The 27,114-nt window shown below is 66.5% G+C and overlaps 2 protein-coding genes across 2 annotated transcripts; both read right to left on the reverse strand.

The window, feature by feature from the left end:
• On the reverse strand, positions 1-10,395 carry LOC311512295 (phospholipid-transporting ATPase ID; the record flags this gene model as incomplete). Its single annotated transcript, XM_084613435.1, has 15 exons — positions 1-2,887; positions 3,353-3,483; positions 4,662-4,800; positions 5,204-5,449; positions 5,837-5,920; positions 6,647-6,870; positions 7,046-7,229; positions 7,530-7,686; positions 7,822-7,927; positions 8,266-8,377; positions 8,473-8,637; positions 8,893-9,008; positions 9,555-9,743; positions 10,034-10,199; positions 10,351-10,395. 15 exons carry the CDS (start codon positions 10,393-10,395, stop codon positions 2,609-2,611), a joined length of 2,343 nt encoding a protein of 780 aa, XP_084469561.1. The 3' UTR covers positions 1-2,608.
• LOC311512696 (phospholipid-transporting ATPase ID-like) lies at positions 10,358-26,579 on the reverse strand. The gene is made up of 14 exons (XM_084614035.1): positions 26,396-26,579; positions 22,762-22,829; positions 21,081-21,139; positions 19,092-19,205; positions 18,755-18,853; positions 18,425-18,486; positions 18,066-18,138; positions 17,759-17,829; positions 16,493-16,572; positions 15,146-15,304; positions 14,833-14,921; positions 14,196-14,392; positions 11,000-11,208; positions 10,358-10,477 (listed from the first exon to the last, which is right to left on the reverse strand). Exons 2-14 carry the CDS (start codon positions 22,790-22,792, stop codon positions 10,401-10,403), a joined length of 1,320 nt encoding a protein of 439 aa, XP_084470161.1. The 5' UTR covers positions 22,793-22,829; positions 26,396-26,579; the 3' UTR covers positions 10,358-10,400.
• Between the last annotated feature and the right edge of the window lie 535 nt (positions 26,580-27,114).

Genomic DNA, 27,114 nt, shown 5'->3' on the forward strand with positions numbered 1-27,114 from the left:
TCAGAAAGAGACGTTTTTATAAAAGGCTATTTTTTTTCTCTCTTTATACCCATAAAATGATACAATTCTGCAAGTATAGAAATGTGTAATAAATTATACCGACTGCTCCTCGGCCCGGCCCACGCCACCTCCCCCCACCAAACAAACAGAAAAAACCAAAAATAGATACTCTAGCACACGCGCACCCAGCCAGCTCCCAAACAGACAGTTCCTCTTTGGTATAAAAGTCAGACACGGGGGGCCACGCCCTCCCCCAGCCAGGCCTCGCCAGCCCTCGCCCCTTCCCAGAAGGGCTTAACACAACCACAGCAATGCCCGAAGCTGCCCCGACCTTCCAGAACCCAGCCCCCCAGGAGACTCTAGCACTTCACGGGAGGTGGGGGGTGGGGAAACTGAGGCACAGAGCCAGTCACAGGGTGTCAGTGTCACAACTGGGAATAGAACCCAGGCGTCCTGGGTCCCAGACCCCACTCCCCCGCTCCAAGCACACTGTTCCTTCGTCAAGTGGGTCGAGCTCTGTAGTCAACCCCAGCGGCTGCGGGTGGGGAGAGAATGGCTGAAACTGTGACAGCACCCACCCGAACCTGCCCCTGGCTGGCAAAGCCCCTCCCATTCAAAGGCAGAATGGGACGGGGGGGAGTGAACACTGGGTCCTCCCTCCCCCCACACCCATCTTATTTGGCACCCTGGACAGACACGGATCAAGGGGAGGGAAGAGGGGTGGATCAGGAGGCATGCCCTGCACAAGACTGGCCTGGGCCCATTTTGCCCCCCCCCACACCCCAACTGACCCTCCCCAGGGGGTGTCCAGGAGCAGTACGGGAGAACCCCTCTGCCTCCAGCTGGATCCCACCTCGCTGGGGGCTGACACCTGAGCTGATCCCCACACTGGGGGCCCTGGGACCTTTCCCAGCCTGCCCACAGCCCCGGGTCTCCTACATCCTGCAGCCTCAAGCAACTCAACCTCCGAGGGATCCAGAGCAGCTGGGGGTACTGACCGCAGTGAGCTGGGCGCGGGCAGTGTGCGTACCAGGCGTGCCGGGGGTGGTACCGGTGGGTAGGGGCCATGCGAAGGACATGAGGAATGCATCACAAGAAGCGTGCAGAGATGAGCTACAATACGTGTGCAAGAGAAGGGCCATGCACCTGCCAGCGCGGCACGAGGGAGCAGCCAGCAGGCTGGACGCTTCCCCAGGGGAGCGTGGATGGGAGGTGGAGGGGCTGGGGAGCCCCAAGGAAGGTGACTCAGGAGACCCACCCCCCGGGACCCTGCCCATTCCCAGCACAGAGGGGAAGGGAAACAGAGCCCAAAACACCCAGACGATTGTGAAAGGCTCCCTGTTGCGGGGAATGAATCACAATCAGCCCGTCAACAATGCTGACCCCAGGACCCAGCCCCTTGCCTAAGCCTCTGGCACGCAGAAAAGAAAGGAGTTGGGGGGGGGGGCTGGTTCCCCTTTCAAATCCATCAGCTGGGCTGGTCCCAGGACCTGGGCAGAGGCTGCACGAGGCCAGAGCCAAGCTCCACCAGCTGTCGGGGTAGGGGGGGTGAACTAGCAGCCAAAAGCCCTGCGGCTGCGCCCCCCACCCCCAAGCTGGGAGTACCTTAGGGCCGCCCCTGCAGCCAGGAACCCCCAGAGCCCGGCTCAGGTCAGACGCTGGGCGTTTCCTGGCCCTTTCCACCGCGGTTTTGCTCTGGTCTGTAACAGCTCCCTAGGGCCCGGTTTCCTCCCCGGCTCTGGCCTCGGCTCCAGGTGCCACAGCCCTCCAGCCCCGGGGTGGGCACTGACTGGGCGCAGCACCCAGGGGATCGGGTCTCCGCCCAGCCACGTAGGGTTTCACCATGTGTAGAAACCAGCCGGGCAGAGGAGAGGGCCCAGCCTTGCTACAGCACTTGCCCTGCCCCAGAGAGGGCAGGACCCATAACTCCTCCATGCCTGGGCATCCCTCTCCCCACCCCACCCCTGCCCTGCTGCAGGAGAAGGCCAAGGCCATAGCCCGCCCTCCTGGGGCGCCCACGCAGCCCTGGAAGTGGCACGGCTCGCGTGGGGAGCACGTCTGTGCCCGTCTCTGCTCAGCCAGCTCCTCCCCAGGAGCAGCCAGTGCCAGCGGGGACAGAGAAGAGTCACTTCGTAAACGTGGGGGCTCCGTTGGCTGCTGTTTTTCTCATTTGATATCTATAAAAAAGACACGTGTGGCGGGGGGGGCATGCGCTGCCAGGCCCAGCTGCCCCCTGCCAGGCCTGGCCCTCCCCGTGTCTCCAGCACGTTACATTCGCGCGTGACTCAGGGTAGCTGTCCGCTCCGGCTGGGTGGAGGTCCCGATTAAAGACACTGCAGGCTCTCTGCGCCCGGGCTCCGGATGGGGGAGCCGCCTGTCCCTCTGGGTGGGGGGATTTTTGGTTACACGGTTGGTTGTGGTCCAGACTCTGCCTCCAAACCTCAGCACCTGGAGAGCCTCCCGGGGCGCTCCTCCCCCTTGCCATGGGTGGGGGTCTCCCAAGCGAGCAGCACCCACAGCAGCCAGCCACGGTCCGCGGTGGGAACAGCCGGGGGCGCTGACGGGCCGCCCAGCCCCCGGCGGGGGTAAGAATCGGAGCCCCCCAGCCTCACCCCTTGAGCGGCTTGTCGGCCCCCCCGCTGGGGCTGCTGGCGGTGCTGTCCCCGCCCCTCTTCTTGCGGAGGGTCTCGATCCAGCTGGAGCGGGCGGTGAAGCTGGAGAGCGCCAGGGAGCTGAGCGGCATGTTCTTGCCCGACATGATGAGCTCGCCGAAGCCCTCCTGGTGGGAGAAGGCGTAGCCGGAGCGCCGCGAGCCGGCACGCCCCACCCGCCGCATGCAGCGGTGCCGTGCTCGCTGCTTCTTCCGCACCAGCTGGGTATAGCGCACCTGGGGGGGAGGCAGAGTGAGGAGCCCAGCCAAAGACCCCACAGCCCGCCCTCTCGTGAGACTGCAGGGGGCCAGGCAGGGGCGAAGGCCCAGCCAGGGTGAGTGGGGCCGTAAAAAGCCTGCCCGAGACCCCCCAGCAGCTCCGGCAGAAGGAGCTGGTCAGAGACGGGGGCAGGGGCCAAAGCGATGGAGACGTTCCAGTGAGGGGGCAGTAACCTGCGGGGGAGGTGAGATCACTGGGGGCAGACAACTCCCCACACAACCCTGGCCGAGCGGAGATGGATCCGGCCCCCTGCTCCATGGCAAGGCCTTTCCCGGCACTGGTCAGAGGGGGCGCTGCGGGGCAGCCCCCTTGCCCTCAGCTGAGCATGGGGGGCTGGGGGTGAGAGACGTCCGATCCCTGTGGGGGGGCCTGCTCCGCGCTGGGGGATGCGCAGGGGCCCCGGCTTGGCCGCACGCACTCACCGTGTCCGACAGCTCAGGCTTCAGGTCCAGCTTGAGGAATCGGAAGGCCACGACTGGCATTATGCAGACCACGGTGGTGAGGGTGATGGTAAGCCAGACCGTGGGCTGGGCCAGCGTGTTCTGGGCATTACCTGGGCAGCAGAAGGGGGAGAGACCTGAGAGCCAGGCAGGTGGGAGCAGCACCAGGAGTGGGGTGCAGGAGGCAGCAGAGAAATGAGGCTGTCACCGGGGTCTCCCCCTGGCCCCCGGGAATCAGGCGTGTTGCAGGGAGAACAGCAGAGTTCACAGGGGGCTCTGATCGGGAGGGGGATGGGGCTCCTGTGACGAAGTGGGAATGTTCTTAATGTTTCCTCTGAATAGTGTGGGGGTGCCTCAGTTTCCCCTAGGCAGTTCTTAAGTATCTAGGGGATGGGATAAGGGGGTATGATCACTGCAGAGCCCTAGAGGGCAGATGTGGGCAGGGGTCTGGACAAAGAGAATGGCCGACACCCTGTTTCCTGGCAACTGATGGCCTGGGCCCTTCCCCCCTGCAAGGTGAGAGCTAAAGGGCTGGAGAACAAAGGAATCAGGTGACCTCCTGGCCGGGGACAGGGACAAAGCCCAGAGGAGGAGGGGCTGGAGGGAGTTTCAGTTTGGGTCTGGCTGGGACATGGAGTGAAGGGCAGATGGGATTGTCTGGCTCACTGCCCCCCAGAATGGACCCGGCTGAGGGGTCCTGTTCTCTGCACCTACAAGCTCTGTTTTAGACCCTGTTCCTGTCGTCTAATAAACCCTCTGTTTTACTGGCTGGCTGAGAGTCACGTCTCACTGCGGAGTTGGGGGGCAGGACCCTCTGGCTTCCCCAGGAGCCCCGCATGAGCGGACTCGCTGTGGGAAGCGCACGGAGGGGCAGAGGAGGCCGAATGCTCCAAGGTCAGACCCAGGAAAGTGGAAGCTGTGTGGGCTGCTTGCCCTGGGGACAGGCTGCTCACAGAGAGACTTCCTCAGAGTCCTGACTGGCTTCATAGGGAGCAGGTCCAGAGCATCGCCCGGGGACTCTGGGACAGCTCCCCAGCAACCTTGCCACTGCCCCACTAGAAACCTGCTCTCGCCTGCCTTGGGGAGCCCCGCAGTGGGGTCAGGAGTGAATTTCCCCCCAGGCCAGATCGGCAGGCACCTTGGGGGCTTGTTCCACCTTCCCCTGCAGCATGGGGCGCAGTCACCAGGGCATGTCTCATGCAGTCAGGCCCTGGCATCGCGGGGATCTCGGGGACCGGTCGGTCCTGCCTTGGGCACCCAGCACCAGGCAAATGCAGCTGCTTGGACTCACCCACGAAGCGGAACTGGTTGGGGAACATCTGGAAGAGGCCGTCGCTGTGCATGGCGAAGAGGATGGCGAAGTACACAGCCAGGCTGCCCCAGATGAAGAAGTGGTTGATGGCCGTCCAGAACCCCGTGTCCAGCCCAATCTGGGGGAAGAGGGAAGAGCTCAGGGGGGAGTGCAGACAGGCTGCCGAGCCAGGCAGAGAGAGCCGATGGGCAGCCCCGGGGCAGTGCCCTCAGTCCCCCAGCATCACAAACCACATCGCATTGGCCCACCGCCCTTCCCAGGGCTGAGCGCCACGCACTCCGCCCAGCGCCAAGATGCAGCCACCTCATCAACAGCTTAGATCCAGGCTGCTTCACTTCCTGGGCTACCTGACCCCGTATGGGACCCGCGAGAAACGTGGGGCTGGAAGGGACCCGCGAGGTCAGGGAGTCCAGCCCCCTGCGCCGAGGCCGGATGCAGAGCTGAACGCCGGCTCCGCACGCTGGGTCCCGGGGCCTGCGGGACCAGGATACACGAGCCAGGGCTGGACGGGGGCTGCCCACCTGCACGCTGACCACGATCACCAGGGAGGTTGCCACGGTGACAGCGAAGGACTGGTAGTCGGCCAGCTGGGCACCGTCGTCGCGGGTAGCGTCGGCGAAGACGCCGTAGGGGATGAAGAACATGAGGACGGAGGTGTAGATGCCCTGGGCGATGCAGATGAAGAACTCCCGCTTGTTGAAGAGCAGGTTGAGCTGGCCCGGCTCGTAAAGCTTGGGGTACTCCATGCTGCGCTGCTCCGTCACGTCCTGCGAGGGGGGGGCATGGCAGGGGTGAGCCTGGGGTCCCCGCGCCCAGGAGCAGCCCCCTGCAGGGAAGCTGAGGGCTGAACAGGCCAGGGACAGAGCCCACCTCTTGCCCCTGAGGAGGGGTCCCAGCAGGGCAGATGAGTCACATGGCGGGGGGGAGGGGAGGGCTCGCCCTGACCCCACCCAGCTGGGCTAGGGCCCTGCAGTGCCCAGGGCCCCGGAGACGGGGGACCCCCAGCCAGCCTCCTGCTGCCCCCACAGAATTCCCTCTCTCCCCGCCTGCGGCCCCTCTGCAGGGTGGGGGCTCCAGGAGCACAGGAGACAGGCTGGGCCCCCCCAGCCACCCCAGCAGGAGCAGATCTCCACCCTGCCCCAGCCCCACCATACCTGGTCGAACACCCCCATTGCGAGCACGGGCAGCGAGGTGTAGACAATGTTGTACAGGGTGATGAAGTACTGGTCATAGACCGTCTGTCGAGAAAGGGGAGGTCAGGGCAGGGGGGCGGGGAAAACACCCCCTGCCCCACTGCATGCAGGAATGGACAAGGCACTCACTTGCTTGTCTCGGAGACACGTGCCCCCCCCAACTCGCTCCCCCCTGTCAGACACCCCCCGGCTCTGTGCTCCCCCAGCCAGACGTGCTTCCCCCCAGCTCTGTGCTCCCCCCCGGCCATCCCCAAGCGCTGAAGGACCCGACGACCAGCCTGGTTCTCTGCCCCCGGCCAATGAATCAGGCCCGGGCAGGGTGGCCAGAAGGGAGCTCACCTGGGGCCTGCCAGTCCTGCCTGGGCATCCTCCAAGCTCTTCCAGCAAGGCAGGGAGGATGCAGCCACGGCAGAGCCCAGCTCTCTGAGCCCAGCCCTGGGCCGCAGTCACACAGCAGAGGCTGTGCTTCCACCCAGGTTCAGTGCCAGCTGCTGACCCACGACAGGCTGGGTGCTCGAGGCCCCAACGCAGCCCTCCCCCGTCATCACCCTGCACACGGGGAACTGCAGGGCAGGGCCCCTCCCTCCCTGTGTCCACGCAGCAACTGGCACGGCAGGGCCCTGATCCTGGCTGGGGCCCCTGGGTGCCGGCTGGGGCCCAATCCAGCAGGCACAGCCTGGAGGGAAGCCCCACGGCCCCGGGTAACCCTGCTCCCGCAGCCGCAGGAGGCTTCAGCCGGCCTGTCCAGGGCCCAGCAGCCTGGCACCACACCTGGGCCGAGAAGCCGCAGAAGAACCCGAACCAGAAATGGACCATGGTGAAGGCGAAGTTCTTGTAGAAGAAGTAGCAGAGGAACTTGCACATGCGCAGGTAGGACCAGCGGCCGTGCACCAGCAGGAGGCGCTGCAGGAACTTGAACTGGGAGAAGGAATAGTCGGAGGCCAGCACGGCCTGGATGCCCTCCTGCCCGCTGATGCCCACGCCAATGTGGGCAGCTGTTGGGGGAAGAGATGTGTGGGTCAGCAGGGAACTCAGAGCAGCCCTGGCCGCAGCAGCTTGTGCCCAGCCCCACACAACCCCCTGCAGTGGGAAACCGGTGCTCCCCTCCCACCCCCAGCCCGGCCCCGCGGGCAGAGCCGCCCCCCCGGCCAGCACGCCCCCAGCACTCACTCTTGATCATGCTGACGTCGTTGGCGCCGTCCCCGATGGCCAGCGTCACGGCCTTCTTGTACTTCTTCACCAGCTCCACCACCTGGGCCTTCTGCAGCGGGGTGACGCGGCAGCAGATCACGGCCTTGCAGGCACAGGCTGTCTCCAGGAACTCCAGCTCCATGTCGGCCTCCAGCGCGTGGGCCTGTGGGGAGGGGCACGGATGGGTAAGCTCATGGGGGATGAGGCCCGGGGTCTGACCTGAGCCCAGCAGGGACACCCAGCATTGAGGGCAATCAAGGACGGCAAGGAGCACCGAGGGAGAGAATGGCAGGGGGTTACCGGTTGGGACGGGGGGCACCGGCAGAGCTGGCGGTAGAGTAGGAGGAAGCCAGGGGGCTGCGGGTCAGGACTGAGGGGTACTGGAAGGGGAGTGGGGAGTTTGCCCTCAGTAACACCACTCCCCTCCCTGCCCGGCCTGGCCAAGTGTCGTCACACCCCTTACCAGGCTGTGGCCATTGATGACCAGGGCGTACTCGCCCGCAATGGCCTCCAGCACTGAGGCGAGCCGGGAAGCGGACGAGGAAGAGGAGAGTTTCTCCTGGCAGGAGAAGCCATTGCCCATGGAGCGCGACGAGTCCATCATCTTCTCCCGGGCTTTCCTAGTGGGGAGGAGAAGGCTTAGCCGGGCTCCCACCAGCAGCGCAGGGACCGGGCTGGGGTGTCCTCCCTGCTCCCCCCCCAGCCCTAGGCCCCCCCCCAAGCTCTGCTTTCCCGCAGCCCCCCCCAGCCCTCACCTGAGCTCCTCCCGCACCTCCAGCACCGTGTGGCCTGTCACGATGAACACCTCGGTCATGTCATCCGTCAGCATCTTGCAGGAGTAGCCAATGTTCACGGCCGTCTCTGGGGACGGGAGACACAGGCTGAGCCAGGGAGCTTGTGCCCAAGCGCTGCCCATTGGACCCCCTGGGGAGCCCCCCCACCCACAAACCAGCGGGGATCAACTCCCCCAGCCCACTCCCCCTCTGTGTCACCCCAGTCTCCATCACCCCCCCATGACCCTGGGGCACCAGGGCTTTGCGCCCCAAGGTGCCTTGCAGGAGGATTCCCTACACTGCTGGCCATCAGATGCCTACGGGGGTCCTGCCCCCAGGACAGAGGGGCTGAGTGCTCTGCCTGAGCCTGGTGCCAGCCCAGAACGGCTCCCCTCCACCCAGCCCCTGGCGCAGAGCCAGCCTCACCTTGCTTGTCCCCGGTCAGCACCCAGATCTTGATGTTGGCCAGCGTTAGGATGGCAATGGTTTCGGGGACTCCCTGCTGCAGTTTGTCCTCAATGGCGGTAGCCCCCAGCAGCTGGGCAGAGAGAGGAGACACAGCAGTGATTCTGGGGCACCGCCTTGCGCCATGGCCCCGGCCTGCCCCTCAGGCGGCGTCCCCAGCCCACCTACCGTCATGTCCCGCTCCACCTCCTCGTACAGCCGGGCCAGCCGGTCCTCGCGGCCGTCAGGGGCAGTGCCGGCTCGCAGCAGCTGCTCGGCCCAGTCCTTGTAGTAGCCGTCCTCCAGGTCCTTGTAGGCCAGCACCAGTGTCCGCAGCCCCTCGCCGGCGTACTCCTGCAGGGCAGTGGCTGCGTCAGCTCCCAACCCAGACGGGGGCCAGGCCAATCCCAGCGCAGCGAGGATGGGTCCCCCCAGCCAGCCCTGGGGGGCAGAGGCTGGCAGTGGAGTTCCAGGTCGACGCGCCCCACGGCGGCACCCAGGACCCCGGGTCAATTCGAGGCTGCCCTGTGATCCACCCAGTCCCCGAAGGATCAGGGCCCCTGGCCCCCGGAGGGCCAGCTGCAGCCCGCGCTCGGGACTCCCACTCACATTCAGATGGTCGGTGGTTACGTTCAGCAGCTCGTGGTGGGCTGGGTGCAGCCGCTCCAGGAGGATGGTGTCGGCCCCTTTGCAGTACAGACGGATCCGGCCCTCGGGGCTCCGCACTGCAGGGGGAGCAAGGGACTGCTGGGACATGCAGGGACCAGAGCGACCAGAGACCCCGGTGCGCCAAGGGGAACAACCCCCGAGCCCAGCGCTGCCTGGGCCCAGCCAGGTCAACGTGCTCTCCCTCCGTGGGCAGACGGCAAAGGTCAGGCCCCTGGTGCCGAGGGAGGGGAGAGGGGTCAGTGATCCTGCACCTCCCCAAGCCCCCCCGTGTTCCCCAGTCCCACCCTGCTCACTGTGTGGGGCATGGCACGCTCAGCGGCTGGACCCCCAGCCCATGGGGCAGTGGGAGCTTGAGGACCAGCAGCCTCAGGCTGGCAAATCCTAGGGAGCCGAAGGTCCCCTCCACAACCCCTGCTCCCAGTCCCTGCGGCTGACTCCCTGTGACCCCCAGGCACACACACTGCCAGTCCCCATGGGACCCTGCCCCTGCCGTCCTCCACCCCACTGTTCACAGGATCTCCCCCAAGCCTGCCCCATTCCCCACCCCCCCACAATTGCCACCACCCGCTGCCACCCCTCTGTGCCCAGCCCGCCCGGCTCACCGATGACGGACATGCGCTTGCGGACGTTGTTGAAGTCCAGGATGGCCAGCAGCTGGTAGGTGACGGCCCGGCCCAGCTCCTGCACCGTGATGGTCTTGGGCGTACGCGAGCGGAAGACGAAGCTGAAGTTCCTGGCGGCCGTGACCAGCGCCCCCTCGTCCGGGGACTGTGCCTTGTAGTACAGCTCTCCTGGGGGGCACAGCGGGGGGGGGTGTCAGTGCTCGGCCTCCACCAGCAACACCCCACACGGGAGACAGGCCGAGCCCCTCTGCACCCACTGCACCCCAAGGGGAGACGGCCCAAGCCCCCCAGCCCCTCAGAGCCAGAGCCCACCCCAGGGGGGACAACCCGAGCCCCCCGCTGGCCCGAGCCCGCCCCAGGGGACGCCCCAAGCCCCCTTCCCACACCCCCGGCTGGAGCCCTCCCCAGGGGACAGCCTGAGCTCCCCCCCGACCAAAGCCCCCGGGTGGCCCACCCACCTTCGCTCTTCTCCTCGGACATGACGGTGTGGCAGAGCGAGAGCAGACGGAAGAACTCGTGCACGTGGGGGTTGCCGAGCTGGACGGCCTGCAGCAGGCTGGCATCCCAGAACCGGAACCGCGGGTCGGCCAGCGGGTTGAAGGAGAAGTCGACCGGCTCCCTCCTCTAGGGAGGGGGAGAGAGTTACCCCCCCGTCCGGCCCCTGCTGCCATGGACAGGGGCATGCCAGAGCCTGCCCCCCACAACACGAAGAGGCCTGGAGGGCAGGGCTCCCCCTTGAAATGCAGAGACCACCCCCAGTGCCCGGGATCTGCACCCCAAGCCCCCTATGGAGCCCACCTCCCTGGGACTCTCTGACCATCTCAGTCACCTCCCCGCAAGGGATGGGGCAGCTCCTACCTCCCCCAGCTCCGCCTTGTGCCCCAGCACGTCCAGCATGTCACCTGCAAATGCAGAGGGCAAAGGGTTAATGTGGGGACACCAGCCAGCACAGCATCGCTGGGGGGGGGTGCTGGGAGCCCCCCGCCCCACAGGAGCCACGCTGTCCCCAAGACAGAGCCGCCCGACAGAACGAGCAGCTGCCCCCATCCCACCCAGCTTCACCTGTTTCCCCCACACCCCCGAAGCAGGCACAGACGGAGAGCAGGTGGACACAGGGAGCCTGCAGAGGCACCAGGACTGGCTCCTTTGGCTGGTCCCCTCCCAGAGCTGCTGCCTGGACAGCCCTGGCAGGAGGGGTGTCCCAGCATCCAGGGAGCTGGGGGGCACCCCACAGTAAGTGCCCCAGGGAGCAGAGGAGCATGGCCACCCCTGCCTGACCTGGGGATGGGGAGAGCCACCACCAGGGCCACGGAAAGACGTCCTCTCCCCCTCCCACTGCCCTGCTCCCCAGCCCCTCTGGCCGCCAGCCCCCCAGCCGCTCTGGCCCCCGGCCCCCCGCGGCTCTGGCCCCCGGCCCCGCTCACCGTAGCTGCGCCCGTTGATGGAGCACTTGCTGAAGATCATGATGTTCTGGGTGAGGGTGCCGGTCTTGTCGGAGAAGATGTACTCCACCTGGCCCAGCTCCTCGTTGAGCGTGGTGGTGCGGGCCTCGGCCGGCGTCTGGCGCTGCACGCAGTACATCTTCTTGTCCCAGTTGATGAAGTAGCTGTGGCCGAGGCGGATCACTTCCACGCTGCACGCAGGGAGGGAGGGGGCACAGGGCTCAGCACGGCTGGGTGGGGAGCACCCCGCTGGGGAGCAACTCACTGCCGCCAGCCGCCAACCCCGCAGCACCCCTGGCACTTCCATCAGCTAAGCCATTTCACAGGGTCAGCACTTACCCTACAGTCACACAGGGCTGGGGTAGGGCTGGGGAGAGAACCCAGGAGTCCTGGCTCCCAGCCCCCACACTCTAACCCACCAGGCCCCAATCCCCTCTGGGGGATAGAACCCAGGAGTCCTGGCTCCCAGCCCTCAGCTCCACTCTAACCACTAGACCCAACTCCCCCTCCCAGAGCTGGGGATAGAACCCAGGAGTCCTGGCTCCAAGCCCCCATCCCCGCTCTAACCACTAGACCCCACTCCCCTCGCAGAGCCAGGGATAAAACCCAGGAGTCCTGGCTCCCGGCCCCCACACACTAACCCACCAGGCCCCAATCCCCTCTAGGGGGATAGAACCCAGGAGTCCTGGCTCCCCGGCCCAGTGCCCACTCTCTGGGGCCCAGTGCCCACTCTCTGGACCATGCTAACTCCTCTTACATTGGTTTCCGGGCCCCCCTACGCTCATATTGACCAACACAGGCGAGCGCAGCCCCTTGGCCGCGGTCTCTGGCCTGGAGAAGCAGAAGCGCTGCAAGCCGAGGGGCTCCGAGGAAGGGGGGTTTGAGTGGGAGTGAGGGGCAGCACCAGCTGACCCCCAGGAATCCTGCGCCAGGCCCGGTGCTAGAGCCATGGACTAGAGCTGCCCCCATCTCCCCCCTGCCCCGGCAAGACCTCCCAGCAGGAAACGGAGGGGCTAGGCTCAGGGGAGGGGCGGGAGTGACCCGTTCTTACCTCGGGGCTAAGGGGACAGAACCATGCTGGGGAACGAAAAGAGAGAGACATTAAGAGAGGGAGAAGGGGCGGCAGGGGCCGGGCGAGAGGGGCACAGGCAGCTGGGTCAGACAGAGCCGCGGCAGCCAGGCCCGGGGGACCAGCAGGACGGCACGGGGGGCCCTAGGCCTCGGAGACGCCGACGTGTTTCCCCACCAGAGAGCAGCAGCACCGCCCTTCCCGGGCACCCCGCACGCAGCCCGGCACCCCCTCCCTGGGCACCCCTTCCCCCCACACACAGCCCAGCACCCCCTCCCTGCACCCCTTCCCCCCACACACAGCCCAGCACCCCCTCCCTGCACCCCTTCCCCCCACACACAGCCCAGCACCGCCCTTCCCGGGCACCCTGCATGCAGCCCGGCACCCCCAACACACACACAGCCCAGCACCCCCTCCCTGCACCCCTTCCCCCCCCACACAGCCCAGCACCCCCTCCCTGCACCCCTTCCCCCCACACACAGCCCAGCACCCCCTCCCTGCACCCCTTCCCCCCACACGCAGCCCAGCACCCCCTCCCTGGGCACCCCACAGACACATGCAGCCCAGCACCGCCCTTCCCGGGCACCCCACACACACACGCAGCCCAGCACCCCCTCCCTGCACCCCTTCCCCCCACACGCAGCCCAGCACCCCCTCCCTGCACCCCTTCCCCCCCACACAGCCCAGCACCCCCTCCCTGCACCCCTTCCCCCCACACGCAGCCCAGCACCCCCTCCCTGCACCCCGCACACAGCCCAGCATCCCCAACACACACACAGCCCAGCACCCCCTCCCTGCACACCCCCATCACACACACAGCCAGGTACCCCCTCCCTGGGCACCTCCCTCAAACACAGCCAGGTACCACCTCCCCAGTAACCCCCAACACACACAGCACAGCAGCCCCTCCCCAATACCCCTGCCACACACACACAGCCCAGCACCCCTTCCCCAGCACCCCCCCCCAACACAGCCAGGTATCCCCTCCCCAACACCCCCACAGCCAGGTACCCTCTGTGACGAAGTGGGACTGTTCTTAATGTTTCCTCTGAATAGTGTGGGGGTGCCTCAGTTTCCCCTAGGCAGTTCTTAAGTATCTGGGGGGTGGGGTAAGGGTGTATGATCCTTGCAGAGCCCTAGAGGGCAGATGTGTGCAGGGGTCTGGCCCTTCCCCCCTGCAAGGTGAGAGCTAAAGGGCTGGAGAACAAAGGGATCCGGTGACCTCCTGGCCCGGGAAAGGGACAAAGCCCAGAGGAGGAGGGGCTGGAGGGGGAGTCAGTTGGGGCTGGCTGGGACATGGAGTGAAGGGCAGATGGGGTTGTCTGGCTCACTGCCCCCCAAAATGGACCCAGCTGAGGGGTCCCGTTCTCTGTACCTACAAGCTCTGTGTTAGACCATGTTCCTGTCGTCTGATAAACCCTCTGTGTTACTGGCTGGCTGAGAGTCACGTCTGACTGCGGAGTTGGGGGGCAGGACCCTCTGGCTTCCCCAGGACCCCGCCTGGGCGGACTCGCTGTGGGAAGCGCATGGAGGGGCAGAGGAGGCTGAATGCTCCGAGGTCAGACCCAGGAAGGTGGAGCCGGGGGAGCTGTGTGTCCTGCAGACAGGCTGCTCCCCGAGGGGAGACTTCCCCAGAGTCCTGTCTGGCTTCGTGGGGAGCAGTTCCAGAGCATCGCCCGGGGACTCCGTGACACCCTCTCCCTGGGCACCTCCCTCGAACACAGCCCGGTACCCCCCCCTCATCCCTCCAAACACACAGCCAGGTACCTCCTCCCCAGGCATCCCCCATCAGCCTGGTCCCCCTCCCCGGGCACTCCACACACACTGGACTCTTGTCCCTCCCCCCATCTCCACCACCCCACACTCCCTGGATTCCCCCAACACGCACCCTCTTTCCCTGAGTCCCCCAGTCACAGACCCCTTTCCTTGGCCTTCTACCTGCACCTCCCATGTGCCACCTCCCCTGCCTTCCCAGGCTGCCCCACCGGGCCTGGGCTTCTGCCCCCCAAGTGACTGTGCCCCCTGACCCCAGGGAAGCACCACGGCAGGAGCCCGGCAGCGGCCCCCAGCCCCACTGCTGCCGGCTCCTGCTCTCCAGGTGCTGCCTACCTGACGTAGAGTGAGATGGGCACCACGGTGTTGAGGATGATGATGTAGGACCAGAAGGAGAGGAAGCCGGAGAAGAAGGCACTGTCTACCGCCTCGTCCCAGGGCAGGTAGATCTGGAAGCAGGCTCCCACCTCGTGCTCCCAGATGGCATTGCCGATGGCCAGGATTACCCCCATGCACACCAGGAACCCGAAGATCTGCCAGAGGGAGGGCAGGGGTCAGAGCCCATCGAGAGATTTGCACTGCTACCCCGTTCCGACTGGGGCTGGCCACGCACCTGGGGGATGGGGCCAGGTCCCCCAGCCCGGGATCGGGGCCGGCCGCGCACCCGGGGGGTGGGGCCAGGTCCCCCAGCCCGGGATCGGGGCAGGCCGCGCACCTGGGGGGTGGGGCCTCTGCAGTTCTTTATGCCTTTCTAGGTTTAAAAGCTTCCAGGAACGTCATGTCCTGGTGCCTCAGCACCACTAGGGGGCAGCCCTGCCCTTTGCACCCGGAAGGGAGCGATCCGGGGCCAGCCCGGAGGGCCATGCGTAGGGGGTGGCGGGCTGTAGCCGAGACGGGGTAACAGAACCGGCACACGGGAGATCTTCCACCCGCCCGGGGCGTCTCCTTCCCACAGCCCCCATCTCACTCGCACCCAGAGCACCAGCGTGTTCATCAGCCGGTCGATGCTTGTCCTCTTGAACTTGGTCCGCCCGCTGTTCTGCATCAGCTTGGTGTCAGGACCTGGGGGGTGGGAAACACATCACTGGGCGCCCCCTGGCTCCCACCCCAGTGCCCCCCGGGACTCCCACCGGCCCATGCAGGGGGACCCCGCTGAAGCTCTGCCCGACACCTGGTCGGCCACGTGGCCGGGAACAGCCCCCTCCATGGGAGGGCTGACTCCACGGCAGAGCGGGCCGTGGGGATGAGGGGACGGGCCCCGGGCTGTGGCAGCCCCGCGCCCCCACCTGCGAAGACGACGAGGCCGAAGCACCACTCGGTGTTACGCAGCACGCAGCCTCGCAGCAGCATGTGCTGGTTGCTCAGCGGGTATTTGTTCTCCTTCCAGTACAGGGTCCCGCTGAACTTGTCCAGTTTGTTGTTGGGGGGCTCGCAGATCACCTCACCTGGGGAGAGAGCCAGCAGCCTGGTACCCCTCAGCCCAGCGCTGGACACCGGAGCCCAGCTCCGATCCCAGTGCTCCTGGCACAGCCCCCAGCCCCACAGACTTCGGGCAACCTGGGTGCAGGGGCTGGCATTCAGACGGGGCCGAGAGCTTCCTTCAGACATCCCCGGCCCCCCCCAGCAGGGGGCGCTGGAGAGAGCGGGGCAGGAGCAGAGCTGGATCCAGGGATGAGCCACCCCAGTGACACAGACACACCGGGGCAGGAGCAGGCAGGTCTATCACCCCGGGTCTGACCCTCTCCTCAGCACTTCGCCCCAGGGGGTGGGCGCTGGCCTGGTTCCCGCGTGCTGCCGTGAGGGGGAGGCAGGGAGCTGCCCCAGCCAGGCTGAGACGAAGGGCAGCTGCCAGACAGCCTGTGTTTCCCAGCTGGAGACCTACGGGACAAACAAACCCCGAGCGCTCTTGGCAGCGGAGCCGCTGGGCTCAAAGCCTGTGTCGGAGCAGAACCAGCCCCAGAGGTGACCCGTGACAGGGACTCTGCCAGCAGGGTCCGGCTCATGACAAATGGCTCCCTACTCTCCGGACGGGACACGCGCTGCAGGGACCAGGCTGTGGGTGAGAAATACCGAATGAGCCAGGAAAGTCACTGGTTACTAAGTCCAGGCTATAAACTGCGTCTTACGTTCCTTTTACCGGTAGCCTTAACGTTTCCAGATCCTTAGGCTGGCTTATGTCGGAATCTCTCCCTCGAGCTCTGTTCAGCCAACGCCAGGTTGGTTTTACTCTAAACCTGCCAAAGTGCCTCGTGCTAAGGAGAGTGTTGAACTGGGGGGGAACCCGTGACCTGGGTGCCCTGCTTCCCCGGAGGCAGCGAGTCGGTGCCCCTGGGGGTGCTGGCAGCTGGGGATGGGGCACTTGAGCGTACCCAAGTGGGCTGGGTAAACCGCTGGCCTGCATTGGGAAAGGGCAGGGCTCCCGGAGCGGAGCACCTGTGTGGCCAGCAGCTGGTGGCTGAGGAGTGTTTCCCCTGGTGGGCACAGACAGGGCTCCCTCCCGCTGTGAGCAGGGGGTAGGAATTCACCCCAAACGCCTCAGGAAACCCCCAGAAGCGTCACCCCCCCCAGCACGTCATGAGAATGCAGAGACAGAAAGGCTGAGGGTGCAGAGCCGCCCTGACCCCCGCACTCACCATCAAACTGGGCCAGCTTGCGGATGTCCCCCAGCTCCGAGGTGACAGGAATGGCCTGGCGCACTTTCATGTTGGTCTCTCTGGAAGGAGAGGCAGCGTGGGCCGGGGCGAGGGCACAGAACAGGGGCCTGGACACCTGGGTTCTAGTCCCTGCTCTGGCCCCACTCCCTGCCTAGCCTGGGCCTGTCTCATGCCCCCGCTGCATCTGTGCGGTGCCCGGTGCGATGCCCCCGTCCTGGCCAGCGGCCGTGCCCGCGCGGGAAAGGCCTGTCATACTTGTGAGACTGACGCGCCGGGCCGCAACTCACTGGGCTTGGCGCTACCAGCCCGCGGGTGCCAACGGGGGGACGAACTGCTCCGGGGCGCAGCTGGGTCACAAAACTGGGCAGCACGGCCTGGCTGGGTCCTGGCTCAAACCCCGCACGGGGACGGAGGGGCCGCAAAGACCGAGCAAGTGACGCTCCTGAATTCAGCCGGGCCTGCGGGAGCTGGGATAAGGGCAGGCTCGGGGGGGAGACAGCTCTCAGCGGTGCCTGACAGAGCTGGAGAGCCTGAGCCAGGAATGGAGCCCACAGCACCTGGCTGGGTGGGACGTGGGTCAGGCCAACCGATGGACGTAACCTTTATTCTGTGGGCGAGTCTCCGGACTCCCCACACTGGGCTCCGGGGCTCTGAGAACGCTGCCAGGTGCCCTGCCAACCCCAGGGATGCCTGGACCCCGCAGGGGCCGTGGGCGTCGGGCTCAGTCAGACTCGCTGGGCAGAGCTGACGGGGCGAAGCAGGAGGGCTGCAGCCCAGAGGCTCGGTCTGAGAGGTGCTGCAGCCGCAGGGCCTAGCCTGAAGGAAGAATGGGACCCCTTGGGGCATAGCCAGGGCTGGGGCCTAGGGCCCGCCCTGTGGGTCCGTGACAGCGGCACCTGGCAGGATGCCCCCATCTCAGTGGGGGCCTTGAGGAGTCTACAAGGGATCGAAAGTCCAGGTCTCCCCTGGCACCTCAGGGCTGCACTCAGCCCAGATTGTCAAACTGAGCAACTACCCTGCCCCCACCCCAGCCCCCCACCCCACAGCCCCAGCCCCAAACTGCCCCTGGCTTGCAGATCCTGCTGGTTCTGAACCGCCATGCTGATGGGCGCAGCATCCATGCTGGGGGTGCCCCCACCTTACTCCCCTGCCCCCACTCCCCGAGAGGCTGGCGGTCCCACCCCCTTAGCCCCGTGGGGGGAATGCGTGTGGCTGGCAGGGCGAAGGAGAGGCGAGGTCACTCACCCGTCGAGCTCGGCCGTCTCTATGTAGCACAGTCCATGGGGCTCGCTGCTGGAGAGGAGCAGGAGGTCAGCCTGCCAGGGGAGAGGAACGGCCGGGGCTGAGCTGCCATTGGGGTCCCTGCCACCCCCCAACCCCAATGCTCCATATCCCTGCCACTGGGGGCGACATGGGCTCCGAGACCCAGGCAGGCCAGCCGGCCTCCGGCTGCCCAGAGTGCCCCTCGCCAAGGCGGTGGGAGCCAGAACATCCCCGGGGGGAGGGCCTCTCGCCCCCAGGCTCCTGCCCCCCACCTGAAAGCCAGACTCACCGCCACAAACTGGTTGTTCTCCAGCTTGATGATGTCTCCGACGCACACATTCATCCACTGCTCCTGCTGGAGGCTGTGGGGCGCGAGGAGCAGAGTCAGGGGGGCCAGGGAGTCCCCCTCCCACCGTTATCTCAGCCGTGCCCTGGCTCCAAGGCCTTTCCCTGCCCGAGTCCACGAGAGCAGCGGCCCTGAACCCCCCCCACCCCTTCTTCAGAGGTGGCCTGCTCCCCCCAGCCCCTCTCCCATGGGACTTCTGTGCCGGATGCTGGGGGGGGGGAGACAGCCCCTCTCCAGCTGGGGAACCTGCCTCCCTCTGGCCCCCCAGGGGCTCCTCCAGGCCGGGGCCCCGGGACACTTACGTTCCGTTGATCAGCACCTGAGATTGGCGATTGTTCACCTGGTTGTCGCTCTTGTGGCGGAACTGGAGGGGGAAGGCAGAAACCTTGGTCAGGGGATCCCAGGAGGGGCTCCATCCCCCCACCTGCCCCCAACACGGGCTGCCGAGCCTGGGCCTTGCCAGGAGTGGGGTGGGGGACAGCAGCTGGGCTTGGCAGAGCCCGAGCAGGGCCCCGCTCCATCCTGACCACACACTGGACAGCGGAACCAGCTCCACCTCCCCATGCCCAGGGGCCGCTGCAGGGAACACTGCTCCCCCCCAGCACCCGCCCCCCCACCCCGGGGGCACTCACGTAGTCGTCAGTGGCATCTTTGACAGCTGTGATGGTTAAGACGAGAACCAAAGGCACGATGGTGGTGAACCAGGAGAGCGAGGAGATCTGGGGAATCAGCTGGAGAGAGGGGGCTGGGGTTAAACACAAAAGGCACCCCACCTTCGCCGCCCCGGGCACCCCAGAGGGCACCCGTGCAGGGTGGGATGCTGCATGCAGAAGGCACTGGATCTCCCCCCAAGTCTAGGCAGGGATCCCCAGCAGGGCTCCACACAGGGGCCCATCCCTTCCCCTCCCCATGGGACGCCCACCCACCAGCCACTGTATGGTACCCCAGGGCGGGACCGTGTCCCCCCACCTGCAGGATGAGGAGAAAGAGGAAATAGGTGTTGGCCACTTCCTGGAACTGCTCGAAGAGGTTGACGGGCAGGAAGGTGATGATATTGTACTTGGAGGTCTGGATACAGTTACTCTGGGGGTGAGATGGGCAGGATTAGGAGAGACACGGACCACAGGCTCCATCCTGAAGCGCCCAACCCCAGCCATGGAGACCCCCTAAGAATCTCCCCCCACCCCCGCCCCCAGCTCTCCAAGATTCCACACGCCCCAAGGCTCAGAGAGGAGGAAAACCAACGTCTGAGCTGGCAGCCTGGACTCCTGGGTTCTGGTCCCAGCTCTGACTCGCAGGGCCGCCTTGGCATGTCCCGGCCCTCTCTCAGCCTCTGTTTACCCCCCTGTACACGGGGGGTGGGGGGCGGTGTTGAGAGTCCCAGGAGGGAGAACAGGGCAAACAAGCAGAACCAGCTGTGATGAAGCGGGACTGTTTTTAATGTTTCCTCTGAATAGTGTGGGGGTGCCTCAGTTTCCCCTAGGCAGTTCTTAGGTATCTAGGGGGTGGGATAAGGGTGTACGATCCTTGCAGAGCCCTAGAGGGTAGGTGTGTGCAGGGGTCTGGAGACAGAGCCTGGCCGACACCCTGTTTCCTGGCCACTGATGGCCTGGGCCCTTCCCCTCTGCAAGGTGAGAGCTAAAGGGTTGGAGAACAAAGGGATCCGGTGACCTCCTGGCCCCGAGAAAGGGGAAAGCCCAGAGGAGGAGGGGCTGGAGAGAGTTTCAGTTTTGGGTCTGGCTGGGGACATGGAGTGAAGGGCAGACAGGGTTGTCTGGCTCACTGCCCCCCAAAATGGATCCAGCTGAGGGGTCCTGTTCTCTGCACCTGCAAGCTCTGTGTTAGACCATGTTCCTGTCGTCTAATAAACCCTCTGGGTTACTGGCTGGCTGAGAGTCACGTCTGACTGCGGAGTTGGGGTGCAGGACCCTCTGGCTTCCCCAGGAGCCCCACCTGAGTGGACTCACTGGGGGGAAGCGCACGGAGGGGCAGAGGATGCTGAATGCTCCGAGGTCAGACCCAGGAAGGGGGAGCCGGGTGAGCTGTGTGTCCTGCAGACAGGCTGCTCCCAGAGATGAGACTTCCCCAGAGTCCTGCCTGGCTTTGTAGGGAGCAGCTCCAGAGCATCGCCCAGGGACTCCGTGACACCAGCATCTTGGGAAGTGATGCTGGCCCCCCCCGCGGCAGCTTGCCAGGCAGGGCACCACCATCTCCCAATGCCAGACACTCCCAGACCAGGCCCTGAGCAGCAGCCCGGCCCCCAGGTCCAGCTGCCCTGAAATAGCACAGAGGCTGGGCCCGGGGAGCAGCTACTAGTAACCTTTCCCTGCCCCCTCCCACAGCAAAAAGGGGGAGGCCAAGGTGAGCTGCTCCCTTCCCCCCACCGCGTGCTGGCTGAAGGAGCTGGAGGGGGCTCCCCTGGGACCTCCAGAAGCCGGGGGATGGGAGGGTTTGCGGCTCAGGAGCAGGGCCCCATCCTCGGCCCGCTCAGCTGGGACGTCCCAGCCCGGCGTTATTAATAGACGCTCAGCAGCAGAATTTTCTCATGGACAAAACCCATTTTTAGCTCCCACCCCCGACCCCCAGAGGAGTCAGATGAGGTCTGTGACCCGCAACCCAGAACCACGATCCCCCCAGCACTGCAGGCCCCCCAACCCCCAGGGCCAACAGAGCCACCCCCCCAACCCCGCATTTCCCAGGCTGGGCCCCACTCCCCCAGCCCCATGCAGAGACCTCAAGCCAGAGCCCACCTCTGCCGGGGCCCTGCTCAGGAGAGGAGAGCAGGGGTTCGGGGACAGATGGGGAGAAACCTTTGGGGTGGGCCCCTCCACCTCCCTAACCCCCACCCCATGAGTCCTGCCCAGCTGCCCTGCCCGGCAGCCCCCCTGCCCATACTAGCCGGGCCCTGGAAGGTGGGGGGCAGCTGCATACACCCCCTGTGGGCACCGGGGCACTCACCGCATACTGGAACTTCTCGTTGTACTCTCGGGCGTTGGCCTTCACCCGCCTTTCTTCCTCTGCAACAGAACCCGGGTCAGAGGGAGCCCGACGGAGCCCTGGCACATGCCCCCCACCCCGCCCGGGCCACTACCCCAGCCCATAGCCAACGCTCTGGGTACAGGATAACCTTGATGGGACACGGGCCCACTCCCCGCACCAGTTCTGCCGGTGCCCCTCACTCCTGACCTGCAGCCCCTGCTAGCCCAACCTTGGGGGAGTTTGGGGGGCTGGCTGCCCTCACTCGGAGCCACTGGTTACACAGGCCCCTGTGCTGAGGAAGAGGCAGGAGCCATAGCGGGGTGTACACTGCAGCCCTGCCCTGTGCCCCGTCCCCTGGGGCTGTCTCTGGGAGGATGCACCATTAAGCCCCCTCCCCCCCATTCACTGGAAGTCACCCCTGGCCTCCAGCCCCCCTGCCCTGCACTCCACTTCCCGGGAGCCGGGGCCAAGCCCTCCAAGGTCACGCAGGGACTCGGGCGAACCCTGGGGCAAGCCGCCCCCCGACCCCAGGAAGGGGCTGCAGCTGGTCCCGCCCGAGGGGCTGGTGCACGGAGACCCAGCCCCCAGGAGCTGCCGCCCGGCCAGCTCCGCAGCCCCACTGGCAGAGCCTGAGACCCCCCAGCTCCTCCCAGCCCCACTGCACGCGGAACTGCAAGCCCGTCCCCCAACGCTGCCAGCCCCGCCCCCTGTTGCAGGCACCTGCCCCCCCACCAGCCCAGCTCCCCACCCCTGCAGACACCTGCCCCCCATGCAGACCCCCACTGCAGGCACCTGCCCCTCCGGCCGAGCCCCCCATGCAGCCCTCCCTCCCCCCTGCTGCAGGCACCTGCCCCTCAGCTCCCGCTGGCCCCCGACTATTTCTCCAGCATCTCCCTGGGGCCGGTCATGGCTCCGGGGGAGCTCCGTGCTCTGCAGCTCCTTCGCCCGTCCTAACCGGGCCATCCCCACTCCCCTGCCTGGGATGCCCCCTCGGGAGGGGCTCTGCCGGGCTCACCCCCACCACGCACCAGCCACTGGGGCCGGGACGGTGTTGCCGGGGCAACCGCTGCACTGAGCCCGCCCCAGAGCCCCCCAGAGCCCCCCCAAGCAGACACGTGCCCGGCTGTGAGGTTCCGGGGGGGGGCCTGGGAGCGAGATGGAAGCTTCCCTAACGGCCCCCCCGTAGCTCCCCAGCCCTGCCAGACCCCCCCAATCCCTCCAGCTCTGCCAGGCCCCCCCAATCCTGACCCACAGCCCCCGCAGCTCTGCAGAAGCCTCTCAGTCTGGATCTGGTTTCAGGTCAGAGCTCTGGAGTGCAGGAGCTCTGCTCTGCCCCCCTTCCCCAGAGATTAAGGGGGTGGGAACTCTGCGCCCCAAGGGATGTACAAGCACCCCCAGCTCTCCAACCCCCCCAGTCATACAGAAACCCCGAACCCAAGCTGCAGGCCCAGGGCAAGGGGGGAGAAGAGAGGCAATTTCTGCAGTGTACGTCCAACCTCATTGGCCCCAAAACTCGTCACTGCCCCCAAATTAACCCCCCCCATGACTTTAGCCTTATTTAAATATTTAAAGCAACTCCGCTCCCGCGGTGGGTGGGAATTGCAGAAGGAAAATGTGACATTCTTCATTACACAGACCCGCCCCCCGCAGGACCCCTTACCTGGGGGGTGTTTTTTTGCACACAGCTCCATGGCATCCACGTCCGGCTAGTCAGGCCCATGGGAGACCCTGCACCGAGGGGAAGGGGGAGAGAAACACATCAGGAGAGCCAGAGACCCCCTTTCCCACCCTGCAGCTCCTGGACCCACAGCCCAGAAAGTGCCGGCAGCTTCTGTGGCTCCCCGACTACCCCCTCCCGGGGGCTGAGGGAGGGGAGGGGATTGGGGGTGATTGTGATCAAGTCAAACTGACCAGAGCCAGGAATAGGGCAGGAGCCCCCAGTGCCAACCTGTGATGTCCCCCCGCCGCACACAGACCTGTGTCCATGCTCCTCACTCCCGACCTGTAGCCCCCTGCTACCCCAGCCCTGAGCGCTCTCCCCTCACCCCCCACCACACACAGACCTGTGTCCATGCTCCTCACTCCCGACCTGCAGCCCCCTGCTACCCCAGCCCTGCCTCCCACCGCTCAGCAGTTGCTCTAGAAAGTCCCTAGATGCACCCCTGGATTGGGTGTAGGCACCCCCTTCCCACACGCCAGCGGAGAGTCCCGCAGATCCTGCGCCCGATGGAGCCCGTGGGGAATGGAGGCAGCCCAGGCTGTGGGAGCTGCTCCCTGGGAGCCCAGCAGGGTGAGCGGCTCCTGCCCGGCCAGGACACAGCTCAGCTATGCAGCCCCAGGACACGTGTGGCTGTGAGACCCCCGAGACAGGGCTCAGCCACCTCCCGTCTGGCTCGCTGGGCCTCCTCCCACGCCAGTACATGGGCAGCTGCTGGCTTGTAGCCGGCCTGCTCCAGGCCTGCAGTGGGGGGAACGCCCAGCACAGGTCCCGTTCCCATGCTGCCGATAGGGGCACTGCGTATGGCACGCGCAGGGCCTAGAACCACCGACCCGTGTGCCCAGGCCTGGCCCTCCCAACCTGCCCCCGACACACCCTGTGAGCCAGGTCACCAGGCCACCCAGCTCTGCGCATGGCCCCAGTGGAGACTTGGAGCTCCGGGCCAGCCCCAAGGGTCTGAGACAGTCGCTGCTGGGCTCAGCATGGCAGGAGCCTCCTCAGAACCGTCAGAGCAGGGGGCGATAGGGGCCCACACACGGCAGCACCCGGGGGCTTGGCTGTTTCCTGTCCAGTGTCCGTGGGCAGCAGGGGTCAGCCGTGTCGGGAGCTCCCGCCTGGGGACGTGCGTGGCCTACTCCAAGCTGCCCAGAGAGCCGGGGTGAGCTACTCCGGGAACCCCAGGCATTGAGCTCACACGCAGAGCACCCTGCCCAGGTTGGAGGCGGCTCCCGGAGACCCTGGCCTAGATCTCCTGCACCGTGTCCCAGGAGCCGGGAGAGGCTGCAGGCAGCTAGACCAGACCCCACCTGGGTATGTCAGACCGAGAGCCATTGACAGCACAGAGAGTACGGCCCCATGCACCTCATCGCCCCATCTTCCAGAGGCTGGCCGGGCCCGTGTTTCCGGTGCTGGGCTGTGACTTGGAAGACCTGGGTTCAGCCCCCAGCTCTGAGGCAGACTCCCTGTGAAGCGGGGAGGGTCTCCCTCTCCCCGGGTGCCTTGCAGCCCCTGGCAAAAGGGGGTCCCACTGCGCTGCTGCTGCCCGCGCACCCCCAGCTTGGCTCTGACTCCCCGCCAGGCCCGGGGGTCTGCAGAGGCTGCTGGATAACCCTGCCACGGGCCCCCGTCAGTAACACGCCCAGCGCAGAGTGGGGCCACGGAGGGGCCACCGAGGCAAGAGCCTGAACGGTGGGGAAAGGCCGCCGAGGCAGGGGCGCAGCCGGGCAGAGGACCCAGGCATCCTGGCTGCTCATCACGCCCCTGCGTGTGGCCACGAGGTGCAGGCCAGCGAGCCAGGCCCTGCACGCCGGCCTCGGCAGCCCCGCCAGGACCTGAAAGCAGAGCCGCCGCGACAGGAAGCGGAGGGGGGATGGGTCGGAGGCCGTAGGTGCAGAGACCACAATCATGCCACAGGGAGCCCAGCCAGGGGGATGGAGGCAGGGCCCCAGCTTCGCCCCCCTCCTTGCCCCATGCTCACGCCTCTGGGGACTCTGCAGGTGGCAGCAGCTGGGCCTTCAGGGCAGAGAAAGCGCCAGGCGGGGCGACCCAGAGCAGAGAGCCCTAGCCAAGGACTCCTGGGTTCTATTCCCAGCTCTGGGAGGGGAGTGGGGTCCATGCATCCCCTGCTAGGGGCCTGCAACCCCGAGAGGTTAGTAACAGACAGCCCGGACTGCAAGCAGGGCTCGGGCTGCACCGCTCCCAGGACCACAGGGCCACTGCAGCCAGGCTGACCAGACGTCCCGATTTTATAGGGACAGTCCCGATTTTGGGGTCTTTTTCTTATATAGGCTCCTATTACCCCCCACCCCCATCACGAATTTTCACATTTGCTCTCTGGTCACCATAACGGCACCAGACATTTCCTGCCCGGCTGCAGCTGCTCAGGGGCTGATCTAGGACAGGACGCCCACTCCTGGCTTTGCCACCGAGGGCCCTTGGACCCGTCACTGAAGCCCTCTGGGCCTCCGGTGCCAACTGTAAAAGGGGAGAACAATCCTGCCTAGGCCCATTCAGGTGGTGATTGCAGGGACTGCGTTTTCCTCGGTCTCCACAGATCTGGCCCAACGGGGCAGCCCCGGATCCTCGGTCAGGGCCTGGGCACCCGGCACAACAGGGTGGCCGCCCTCGATCTCGGGGGGGGGGTGGGCAGGTGCTACTCTGACAGGCAGAATAAAACTAGAAGAAACGGCCCCAGGGGAGCTGGCTGATTTCTGCACCCAGGGGCCACTTGGGCTCTGCCAGCTCCTTCCACTGGGGGTGGGAGAAGGGGCCCCCCCAAAAAACCCTCCTGCCAGGTTTAAATATGTCCCCGACACATTTGGAGCCAAACCCAGCTGGGCTGGGACAGGGGGTTTATTCAGACCGGCGGGTGCGACACCCCCGAGCTCCCCCAACACACGGGGCGCGGTCCCCAGGTGGGGGCTGCATGGGGGGTGGAGGGGCTGGACTCCAGCTGGGGCTCACAGAGCTCGGGGGTAAAGCGGCCTCCACGGGGATGGGCCCAGCCGGTGCCTCTCCCACGGGGAAATCCGGGTCCCCCCCCCCCCCCAGCCCCGGTCCCTGCCCCCTTCCCCAGCCCGGCCCAGGAGCAGGGAGCGGCCCAGGCGGGGATGCGGCGCGGGCCCTGCAGGCTGCAGCACCGGCCGGGGGGGCCCCCAGCCCGGATGACACGAAAGCAGATTCTGCTCCAGCCGCAGCGAGGGCCAGAGCCGGGCCGGGCCCCGCAGCGGGGGGGGGGGAACCCCCCCGCGCCGCCAAAAACCGGAGCGGGGCTGGGAGAATCCTCCGCAGCGTCCCCCCCGCTGCCCGGCGGAGAATTGGGAGCAGGGGTCCCGCATCATCTCCTGCCGCCCCGCGCACGGTCCCCCCCCACTGCCCCCCTGCACCGCCCCCCTCCCCCCCACCTGGCCCCTTCCCCTCCCTGCAGGAGCCCCCCCCTTCCCGCAGCACCTTCCTCATCCTCTTCCTCCCCCCCATCACCTCCGAGGAGCCGCTGCCTGGCGGGGCTGCCCCCCCAGGGGCAGGGACCCATCGGGGGGGGGCAGAGCCTGCATCTGTCCCAGCAGCCCCCCCTTACCTCTGCGAGCAGCCCCCCCGCGCTCCGTCCTTGCAGCTCCGGGTGCCCGACGGGGCGTGGGGGAGGCGGCCCCGGGTGCTGAGCGCTGCCCCCCTCGGCCGGCCCCGCCGCTGTCACAGCCCCATCGCGGCCCCCGGTGCAGCCGCAGCCCCAGCGCCTCGCCGCCAGCTCCGGGGGCTGGGGACGGAAGTGATGAAAGGACGCTGAGCCCGGCCGCTGGGGAGGCTGCCAGGGCGGTGAGGGGCAGGTTGGGGGGCGGGTTAACCCCTGGCGTGCCGGGGGGAGGCGCTGCCCGGCCTGTGCAAAAGCGGGGGGATGGGGGGGACCCGGACCCTCATCAGCGAATTCACATGAACCGATCCTGGTCCCCCCAGAGCGCCCTGTGCAGCCGCTGGCCCCTGTACCCCCCGTCTGGGCTGCCTGGACCCTTCCCTCTCCAGCCCCCCGCTAGCCCCTTCCCCGGCTAGCTGGGCACCGACCTGGGACCCGGCCGCCCGGCTCCTTCCCCGGCTAGCTGGGCACCGACCTGGGACCCGGCCGCCTGGCTCCTTCCCCGGCTAGCTGGGCACCGACCTGGTACCCGGCTCGCCCGGCTCCTTCCCCAGCTAGCTGGGCACCGACCTGGGACCTGGCCGCCCGGCTCCTTCCCCGGCTAGCTGGGCACCGACCTGGTACCCGGCTCGCCCGGCTCCTTCCCCGGCTAGCTGGGCACCGACCTG

This window comes from Lepidochelys olivacea, assembly GCF_965140295.1.
Source record: "Lepidochelys olivacea isolate rLepOli2 genome assembly, chromosome: 24".
In the NCBI taxonomy this organism is placed as follows: Eukaryota; Metazoa; Chordata; order Testudines; family Cheloniidae; genus Lepidochelys; species Lepidochelys olivacea.

Excerpts from the sequence above, each read along its gene's own strand:
- LOC311512696 (XM_084614035.1), bottom strand. The coding sequence starts at position 22,792 with ATGGAGCTGTGTGCAAAAAAACACCCCCCAG. Across the intron at positions 19,206-21,080 it reads ACGAGAAGTTCCAGTATGCG|AGTAACTGTATCCAGACCTC; the intron begins GTGAGTGCCCCG and ends TCTCACCCCCAG. Across the intron at positions 17,830-18,065 it reads AGAACAACCAGTTTGTGGCG|GCTGACCTCCTGCTCCTCTC; the intron begins GTGAGTCTGGCT and ends CTCCCCTGGCAG.